At 39.0% G+C, this 10,961-nt stretch overlaps 1 protein-coding gene across 3 annotated transcripts; it reads right to left on the bottom strand.

Annotated features, from left to right (window-relative positions):
• Positions 1-5,163: 5,163 nt before the first annotated feature.
• On the bottom strand, positions 5,164-10,553 carry LOC112705760 (uncharacterized). 3 transcript variants are annotated; one of them, XM_025756710.3, is made up of 6 exons: positions 10,474-10,542; positions 10,129-10,378; positions 7,688-7,826; positions 6,886-6,917; positions 6,177-6,263; positions 5,164-5,824 (listed from the first exon to the last, which is right to left on the bottom strand). In XM_025756710.3, the coding sequence occupies exons 2-6, from the start codon at positions 10,324-10,326 to the stop codon at positions 5,699-5,701; spliced, it is 582 nt and encodes a 193-aa protein (XP_025612495.1). In that variant the 5' UTR covers positions 10,327-10,378; positions 10,474-10,542; the 3' UTR covers positions 5,164-5,698. The 3 variants fall into 3 exon arrangements, with proteins under 3 accessions (XP_025612495.1, XP_072056533.1, XP_025612494.1); XM_072200432.1 differs by having other exon boundaries at positions 10,479-10,529; XM_025756709.2 differs by having other exon boundaries at positions 10,129-10,553.
• Positions 10,554-10,961: the final 408 nt, after the last annotated feature.

Raw genomic sequence — 10,961 nt, 5'->3', positions numbered from 1 at the left:
AACCGGGCCTTTAAAAAACCCGTCCGGTTTGATCGATTCGCCGGTTAACCGCCGGTTCGACCGGTTTTTTAACCGGTTTTTTGCAATACGGTTTTGGAGATTAATCGGATCGGCCAAATGACCGATTCCCGGTTAATCCGGTAGAACCGGCCGGTCCGGTCCGGTTTTCAGAACACTGCTGGGAATGGTATAAAATGGCATGCCATGTCAGATACTTGTCAAGACAAGACGTGCTAGATGACCCTAGGGTGGTGGATTTACTGGGAGACGTGCAGCCTTCTGCCAGCTAGCCGAAGGACATCGTAGACCTTCCTTAGGACGTCCTTGATCATCGAAGGCAGGCTAGGGAGGTTTGGCCGGACATCAGGAGGCCCTCTAGGCGAGAGAGGGGTCTTAGAGAGTGCGGAGGTACTTCAAGACACTACAGGGACAGGGTCAGGTCCCGCAGGGAGCACTTGGACGTGGAGTCCGAGGAGGAGGCAGAGTATCACCGACATGAAGAGTACAATGATATCCCAGAGGACCAGGGTGACTCGTCGCCTCCTCCACCCCCACCCCCTCCTCCACCACATCCGCCATCTGGGTTAAGCTTAGGGGCTAGTCGGGATGCTTAGGATGTTGCCCCTCTTGATTGGCATGACCTGGTCCATCCAATAGTCGCACTAAGGACCTGCTAGTCAATGAGATAAACTTTGAGGAAGCTTTTCATATTCACACCGCCAACTAGCCCACCATGCAGGGCATAGCAGAACAGTTTCGAACAGTCATCTGCACCTGTATCCGGCACTATTTGGGTCCCCCACAAATCTCCGTGCTCTGGCACATACTTCGGTTCACACCTTGGACCCGGTGCTCAGTATGCGACATCGCCATCGGTAGATTATGGACGACTGATAACGGCGTCCCAGCCGATGCCTGCACCACCTCTTCCTCTGCCTTATCACCCTCCCTATCCGCCGGTGTCCTACTCTAATAGTTATGCTACGCCATTCCATCCATGCCCGTCACAGCTGCATATGCAGCCACAGGCACCAGAGTATCATTCACAGCCTCAAGTGGATCCACGTCCAAGCAGACCTCAAAGATAGGGCAACCTCCGCTGTGTGGCACCTGGCATCGGCGACATTTCTAGGGTGATCACCGCCGATGATATCGGATAGTTTCTATTGATGTATTTTGGTGTATTTTGATGTACTTATATCGCAGTAGTTACATTTTGATGTACTTTGATAAAATAGTCTTCGATTATTTTGACTTAATACTTATGTTACGTACTACTCGCTTTGTGCATGTTTCATGTTAATGTGGTTATGGTTTGTACTTCAATATTTCAATTCATTATAATGATGCAAATTTAAAATACAAAATATTGCGAGTCAATATAACACAAACTTAAATATAACTTATTCCACACAAACACATGAACTGCGCAAACTTACAGCTTAAACCAAACACATACAAAGTAACAACCATAAAGTAGGCATCGTCCGTCTTCTGGTTTGGACAACCTCTTCGAGTATAATCGGTTTGCTTGCATAGAGTGCACATTTTCTCTCGGTGCTCGCCCTCATCCATCTCATTACGAAACCTGGTTGAAATCGGTCTGCCAGTGGACTTCCTGCGCATGGCAGGGTTAGGTCGGAGGCATGCCCCATACCACTCCGGCCAAAGTTTCTCATCTAGTATCAGCGGAAACTCCGACTGGTATACCTTGAACATAGCTTGCTGTGTGTACACCGAATGGATGTATGGACACCATTACGTGCGGTGGCACAGGCGGCCAGTGCATGACGACATGGGAAATAGAGTGATTGGAAAAGGCCATAGTCACATGTGCCTCTAGCTAGGCGAACTCGGAACGACCTCTGTGACCAACCTTCGAATGCCTCTAACTCATCAACCATGAACACAGAAGCCCGTCTATCGCAATGAGTGACACGCATCTTTGAGATTCCCTCTTTGTTCTTTTCAACAGCCACTATGAGACATTGTGAAAACTAATTACCCGCAACTAGCTGTACATGTGCCTCTCATCCCTTCCTCATGAACAACTGCTGCAGCCTCTCGTACTTGCATCGCACAATCGCCGATATTGGTGGATAGCGTGTAGCATTGAGGATGACATTCATGCACTTGGAGAGGTTCATCGTCATGTGACTGAATCGACGACCGCCATCGCAGTGTTGTAGCTAGATCTCTTTGATGAATTTATCGGCCTAATTAACCATCTTCCTCGATAACAATCTCAACGCATCCATGTACAACTCATACCCAACCTTTTCTTGGACTATAAGCAGCATTTGTGAGGTACCTCTTTCCCTTAGCAGACTTGAAATGAGACATGAAGTTTGCTGCCATGTGTCGGACACAGTAAGCATGATATGTTCTCAGAAGATGCCAGCCACTATCCTCAGCTCTCAATACAGCCTTGGTCGCTTGGATCTATCAAAAATAATCAACAGGCCTTCCTGTGTGGTATCGTGTCGCCTCAAATTGGTAACAAAGAAAGACCATGATTCCGTCGTCTCAGACTCAACAATGGCAAAGGCTATAGGAAGGATATTGCAGTTACCATCTTGTGCTGCTGCAATAAGCAGAACACCACCATATTTTCCATACAGATGTGTACCATTGACAGAGACGAGCAGCTTGAAAGCCTCGACGTAGGGAGGGAAGGCCCAAAATACCTTGTCAAACATGCTGCAGGCAGGCACCATGAGGTGCCGATCATAGTACGGTGCAACGTTGATCTCATACATCATTCTGAGACAACAACTCTGCAGCGCTTGCAGCAACCTTGACACCTTATTGTAAGACTCCTCTCAATCACCGTATATCTGTGCAATTGCCTTTTGCTTCGCCATCTAAACCTTCCTGTACGAGGGTTTGACATGATAGCTTTGCCTAACTGCACCTTGTAGGACTTAAATGCTAACGGACATGTTTGATTGTATCAACGGGAGGATGACACGACAGATGAGACTACTATCCAACTGTCAGTGGTCCAGCAACACTGTAGGTGCCATAACACGTGTGCGGTCCTCCCAACCTATGCACCTCCCTAGCGAAATAGAACAACCGTGGTAAACAGGTTCAACAAGCATAACAATGACAACTGAGTATATAGAACACAATGAATCTTTAACCTACCAGTATCTAAGATTCTGTCGGAGAGCAACACGGAGACTCCAAGGGCAGCCTGCTCTATGTTGTCGGCAACACACGTTGTACTTTAATCGATCCAACTCCACTACTCGATACTCAGCACTTCTGTGAATGCTGTAATTCTTCACACCCTACATTATTGCATCTATGCTTTTAAATCTGTGGCCAACCCTAAACTCCACCCCACCGTCCAAGTTGTAATCTTCCTGACCCGTGTTGGAAAATGGGTTCTTCTCTTGCATCGTATCTAGATCCAACATAGCATAGTGACTGGGTACAGATGGCAAGGCCAGAATTAGGTACGGGGGAGGCAGAAGATACCTAGGTGTTCATACCCTGGGTCGAGCTAGGCTACCCGGGCGGACTAAAGACACGAGCGACCGACCTCTTTAGGACGGTTGCCACTGACCTCTTACCAAAAGAGTTCGGCCAAATCATCATATAGGCCAAGCAAGTGCAACCGAAGGACGAAGCCCACTCTAAGGCGACTAGCCCTTAAAGGATGAGGCGGTTCACCTAAAAAGATAAGATAAGATAACTATCTTATCTCAATGAAAGCCACTCAATACTACTATAAATACACTGGAGCTCCCAGGTATAACTCATACTCTGATTCTACACAAAATCCTGCCTAAAGCACGTGATAACTTAAGCATCTGAGTCTCTTGCAGGTACTACCACCCTTCGGTGAACAAGGATCAGCCGCACTGCCAAGTTCAACAAGTCGAACACGACAGCTCCGGCCACCACTGCAAATCTCGTCCGAGATTGACCTACAGTTTCAGGTAACCCTCGGAACACTAGGTGATGTCTCAACGGGGGTCTCTAGTACATACTCTTTCACATCATCATCCTCGGAAACACCACTCTCGTTGCTATCCGCAACATACTCCTCGTCAGAGTGCTCACCGTCGACCTCCATGTCTGCCACTGGACTCGCAACATGAATAGGCGATGTTGTGAGAGGTGGGTCATCTTAGACGAAGTCTGACGAATCAGATCCACTGCCACTGACGTTACCAACCTCCGCAGAAAGCTCCATCACTTGCTCCGTCATAATTCTCCCATGGATGTCAAATATCAAGCGGACATGCTCGTCACCATGGAGCCAAAACAGATAAAACTAAAAAACTCCATTTCCAATCGGTGCTAGCAACCTATACGCCACTCTTTCAATCTCTTTTCTCCCACTACTACTGACGCAACTCAATATCAGACTCTTCAAGTCTGCCAATGAACTTCCAGGCCAGGTACACAACAGAATGGGATTCTCACACTCAAATGTTACCCCATTATCACTATTTCTCATACGGCAATTCAGATACACACTTACAACCAAGAAACCAGTACTATTAGACTTTTTGGCTTCTTTTCAGAAGGAATAGATAGAAAAAGAGTAGTACAATGTTTGTGGAGAATACAAAGAATTACACATCCTTTTATAGCCGTTGAAAATTTATCTTGACATATCTCGTTTACAGTATAAACGGAGTAATACAATGTTTGTGGAGAATACAAAGGATTACACATCCTTTTATAGCCGTTGAAAATTTGTCTTGATATATCTCGTTTACAGTATAAATATCATAATTACCCTCTTATCTCGTTTACCGTGTAAACGAAATAAGTTAATACGTATCTCGTTTACACTATAAACAAAATATAGGCTACATTTCTTCTTGGCCTTTTCTCATTTACAGTATAAACAAGATACGTATTAACTTATTTCGTTTACACTGTAAACAAGATAAGAAATGTGATGGTTTCTGATAAAAAATTTCAAAATGCATATTTCGATAATTAAAATATTTATTTTATTTATTTCAAAAAAATCCTGTATTTTCTGCTAAACAATTATGACCTCGAAATCTTATTAAAAGCTACTCCGGTCTTGAATTATATAGATTCGGATTAGATATACATGAATACATAATTTCTTTCCCAAAACTTCATTTCAACTCGAAAGCATAGTTAGCAAAATCAGATTAGACCAACTCGTTCAACCAAAAAAACCAGTGAATCGGCCAAATAACCAATTCGGTCCAAGCATCAAACCACATGTACATTTTATTTAACACAGTCAAAACCAACAAGTTCACAACAAACCCTCGTCAAAACCGTTTCATGAACTTTACAGGTACATGGCCACCAACGGAGGATACACAACCATTTATTCAAAAATGGTGCTCTACTAGGTCGTATTAATAACATATATAGTGCAAAATAAAATATCTATACTATATCTTGTACCATATATGTTTTATTTTTCCAATACGCTATAAAATATAAATGTCAAAATAAATCCTATTTCATATATTTTATTTTACACACAATAAATTCTAAATATTATTTTCATTTCTTTTATTATTTAAATTTTAAATTTTATTATAATTTTATATATTTATTTAATTATTACTGGACTGATTTAACTAGTAACCCACTAAGTTTATGCGAAGTTGTTCACAAATCACAATTGGATACGCAACAAATGGAATATTTGGATAATTAATTTTCTTCCCTGTTGCAGAAAGCTTCATGAGCTTTCACCCTTATTGCCTACCACATAACGAGTACTGGTGTCACTAGATTGAAGTTGCTTTCTTTTTTTCACGAGATGCAACGCAGTTTTCCTATCATCCCGTGCTTCCTCAAAATCAGGCTGCACAAAACAATAAACATGGTTAAGCTATTTCAAAAGGAAAATAATTGGTTGAACGTATGCTTCAGAACAGTGCATCTAAGAGCAAAGCCGACTTCCTGCTAAATCCAACTGACCCGATGTTAAAATGCATTGGTGTAAGTTCATCTTTCATTCGGTTTTGCTAATCAAAATTAACATGTAAGGCCAACGGCTTATTTAACTGAATGTTGATTTGTAATATTATTTACCACGCTGTGTATCACACAAAAGCCCTTTGTAAAACCTAAAACCTTAACCCATAAAAACCATGCTTTCTAGAAAATGTCTACAGGCATCTAACCTAATTACCAGGAGCATCAGGGAGACAAACCTTGAGAGCTAAAGCTGAGTCGAAGCTTTCAATAGCATTATCTGGCTCACCGAAGTTCAGCTGTGCTCTGCCAAGTGTGAGCCAAGCCTGCAACAATCAAGATCGAAATGCTCAGACTAATTTGATTTAAAATGTTGTTTCATCTTCCTTACTAGCTTACAAGAATAGGTGTGAGATGAGTCCAAATGAATATGATATATATAATCTTAATCTTAATAGTAGTACATATTTCTCATACAGGTATGAAGGTAATCAATGCTGTATTTATTCAAACTGCAACCACAAAGAAACTTTGCTGATCATGTTAGAAACGAGGGCATGTTTAGTTTCACTAAGGTAGTTAAACAATGTGGACAAGTGTGTTGTAGTAGTAATGTGGGAAAAGGAAATAACTAGTCATACCAAAAAGAGCAGCTCATATGGGAAAATAGATTTATAGGATTGTATAAAGTAACAGACAAAATCCTTTCACACTAGGTAAGGTCAACCAACAGATCAAAATGACATTGTGAATCTGCCATAACAAAGTCATAAGGAGGGCCATTTAAGATTGAAGTTCTAAAAAATAGTTTCGCCTAGTGTTTTACTAAAACATGATTATAAAGTGAAAGTAATTAAAAAAAATGGAGTATAAGATAATGAACGTTTTAAATTGGAAAAGGTAATACAGAATATAAAATGCATAGTAAATGTGTTATCAGCATCACACCTCAGCCCACGATGGCTCCAGTTCTGTAGCTCCTGCCAAGAGAAGAAAATATATTATTTTTGACAAAGAACATCCAAAAAATCACAATATAACTAATTAAATCCTTGGCAGAGTTAATTTCTTTCATTCATTTATTGTTGTTATTATTATTATTATTGTTGTTGTTGTTGTTGTTGTTGTTGTTGTTGTTGTTGTTGTTGTTGTTGTTGTTGTTATAATATTGTTATTATTGTTATTGAGATTGAGAGAAAATAATAGAACATAGATGATAAGAGGTCCTAAATAGAAGAGTGAAAAGAAAGGAACTATTTATGATAATTTCCAATCTCTCAGCATGAAACATAGCTTTATGATCTGAAAGTTGTGTGTAAAGATCCTGAGCCTTACACAAATAGAGGCCAAACATCTAACCTAAAACTTGCTTGTCAGAAAAATGTCATTGAAGATGTGCATATTGTCCTCCAACCACATACACCAAGTAGTGGCATAAATTGCAGTGTCCCACGGGTATTGCCTCTTTCCTACTCCCAAAATCAAACAAACTTACTCACGAAGAACTGATTAATGGTTGCAGGACACACCCAACATTCATAAAGGAAACCAAACAAATCATTCCCTAAAAGCAGCTGTGAATTTTACAATGCAAAAAAATTTCCTTGGCAGAGCTAAATTCGTCACAAGCTGCTTCATAATGGTTAAAAAAAAAACCAAAAAAAAGACTTCATGAAATAGTTCATTTTCTAACAGGAATATAGTAGTTTCATTTAGTGCATAATAAATAGAAAATACAGGTTTGACTCACGTGTGGCAGCCTTCAATGCATTCCAAGCATCTCCAATTTCCAGTAATACTTGCGCCTTTTGTTCATGCAAAACTGAAAGATCAGGGGTCAAAGTAAGAGCAGATTCCCATTTAGCCAGTGCTTCCCGGTACTTCCCATCCTGCAAAAGAGAATTCAGAAACATGATGTGATATTGGTTGCAAAGCGCAGTACAAATCAGATCCTACTCAATCAACAAAGACTAGATGAATGACATGTTGCATGCCATTTCATGATAATATCATATGATTGATATCATCAAAAAGCTCAAATTTGAACTACAAATACATATCATAGTAGTATGGAAAGTATTAGATTCACACTCACAGAAGTTAATCTGAAATCAAACATTTGGTATTAAATAACTCAGACTTAACAAAGAAGTCTCACATAAGTAAAGAGAAAAAAAGAAGAGAAGCATTGCAGGAGTAGCAATCAGTCAGTAGTAAACCAAATCATGCTTGCATTTTTAGCTAAAAAAAAGGGAAAGAAAAAAGAAAGTAAAACTGTAAGTCTGTAACATATTGTATTCTATTCTCATAAAGCTCTGCACATAGCTTAAAAGAGCTTGATGCTCAAGTGCCTATATAAGCAATTTTGGTCATGTCATTAACAGCCATCAACCACCCCACAGTAAGATATCTAGAGCGCAAAGTTCACAGGACTAACTCCCTAAACATTATAAGCCTAACTCCTTCCAAGCCAGTAAATAGGCAAAAGGATGCCAGTGTGTTTATGTAGGTTGTATTTTCCATATCCTTAGATAATGTTGGACTTAAAATGTTGCAAGAAGGATTTGACAAAAATTTATGAAATTGTTGTCACTTAACATGTTCCTATAATAAAAATAAATCTTATGCAGTTGATCAGGAAATTCACAAGATATGAGATCCAATTTTTCATATATAATATTTGATATTTTTCAAAATCTCATGTGCCTCTGCTACCAAAGCCTTCTCTGATTGGTCTTAATTGTCAATTTAGTTTAGATTTCTTGCTACCATCTATCAAATCCTTATATCAGGCCTTAGCTGCCTTAGACATTGTAATTCAAGATGCTGAGTATATATAACTCTTCCGACAGTCGAATCAAACACTGGAAGAACTCCAACCACAGCATCCTGGAAAACTGCATTCATTCAGCTGACATGTATGTAGGATGATTGAGAACATTTATATGAGATAGACACAGCTTATTTGCAAAGTGATAAAAGAAAATGGAAAACAAAGGCCTCTCATGGGTATTGAGCCTAAGAAGAGAGATCCTACTTTTCAAGTATCGGAGGAAAATTATTCAATCAGAAAGATTCTGCTCATATAATGATGAAGTCAATAGAAAAACACATGCAAACCACTTGAAATCTCTCTGGATAGAGTTAAATTAGCGTTGTAACACTCTAAGGAGGATAAGGTATGTGATTTTCTTGTTTGGCTGAGCCTGTATTTCCATCAAGAGAAGAGACAGAGTCTAGGCATAAAGCAAAATGTCAATACTCATCGATAAAGTCTTGCTCTCTTTTTCGGAGGTAATCAACCAGAACATATCTACATAGCGTGCTTGTTTCAGGTGTCATGTTGAGCTGCAAATCAGGGTTTTACAAAGAAAGGTCACAGTTTTAATTATCAGCAGAAAATCATCCTTCTTGAACCTAATAGTCAAGTCTTCGAAATTGGACTCTATTCTTCCCAATTAGACAGCCAATCACTACTTAGATTGATTTACTTAAAGCAGAAAATGTATTTAAACAACTAAGGGAGCCAACTACCGAAACAACTACGCATACGTGAGTTCATACGGACCGTGTGATATACAGTTCCCTTTTTGAAATCACATCGTCGGGTTTGTAAATTACACATACAACTTGTAATGTTACGTTGAAAGCTTTGTAAGATATGGTAAAAGTTTGTGAGGTGTTTCACATGCCCATTTGAATAAAAAATACTTTAGGGTGTGTGACGACCGTATGCCATAGTTGTTGTCTATAGATGGTTGAAATAGCAAAACTGTACTTAAGTGAACCCATCGGAACTATTATATGAAATTCGAGAGGTTCTAAGTTCAAGCTCCTTTCTTCATCTTTCGCATCCCTTTTAGCATTCTCCTTGCCTTCCTCACAAGTTTCTTGTATGACAACATAAACTATGTACAAGTTATGTCTCAACTTCCAGGTGAAGAAGTAGCGCAGAGGCCTTGATTTATTTTGGTTTGGCGCATGACCTTGAATTTGCATTCCCAGGCACTACTATCAAGTCAAGTAATGAAGACAATTTATACTTCTAAAAACATAAACTGGATGACCCAAGAGCCATGACTCAACTACAAAATGAAATGCACTCATGTTTCCCCATCACAGATTCCATCTTCCAAATAATAATAAGAAGAACAAAAATGATAATAAGGAATATGATCAATTTATATATACCAGAGCAAGCTTGTCTCCCTGAGCTTGAAATTCCTTAGCAAGTTGTCGTGCTTCCTCCGAGCCATGCGAGTGTTCTGGATGGGGCTGAGGGTAAAGGGGATGCTCGTCTTGATTGTGCTCGAAAGGCAGGTCGGTGAACTGTGGCAACGCCTCCAAACAACGCTTCTTCTTCGTTGTCTTCTTCCAACTTACTTTCATCTCGGCAAACCGGATGTCGCAAACACTCTAGTTCCCTCGTCCTCTATTATATCTACTCCAAAAAAACCAACAAAGTTTTGATTCGCATCCAACTATTCTTATTAACCAAGTCTAAGCGAGGGGGCAAAACACAACAAAACTCATTACCATACTTCTTCGCAAGGTTGTTAGAACGAACTGGTCAATAAATCGATGAGGCGATTAGTTTATTTGTTTAATGGTTTGATGGGAATTTATTTGAAATTCATGGGTTTAATTAAATATTAAATAAAATTATTAAAAATATAATTTATTATTTTAAATATTTAAATTTAATAATTTTTAAATTAAAAAATTTTAATATAAAAATAATTTTATAGTTATACTTTAATACGAGACTAAAAAGTATTATATCTCAAAAATAAATATTAATAATTTTTAAAAAAAATTATTAACAAGATTTAGCTAACAAATATATACTAGTTAAATACAGGCAAAATTACAATTACACAATTATAAAGACTCAAGTAAAAAACAAAGTAAAATTTTTAAATTTTAATGCAAAAATTTTTAATTTTAACACAAATTTTTTTAGTTTTACCTCCAAAATTTTCTTATTGATGTTACAATTATTTTTTTTTTACTTTTTATTCTTC

This window comes from Arachis hypogaea, chromosome 8 (genome assembly GCF_003086295.3).
Source record: "Arachis hypogaea cultivar Tifrunner chromosome 8, arahy.Tifrunner.gnm2.J5K5, whole genome shotgun sequence".
Lineage (NCBI taxonomy): Eukaryota > Viridiplantae > Streptophyta > Magnoliopsida > Fabales > Fabaceae > Arachis > Arachis hypogaea.
This window is presented reverse-complemented; position numbering and strand designations above follow the sequence as displayed.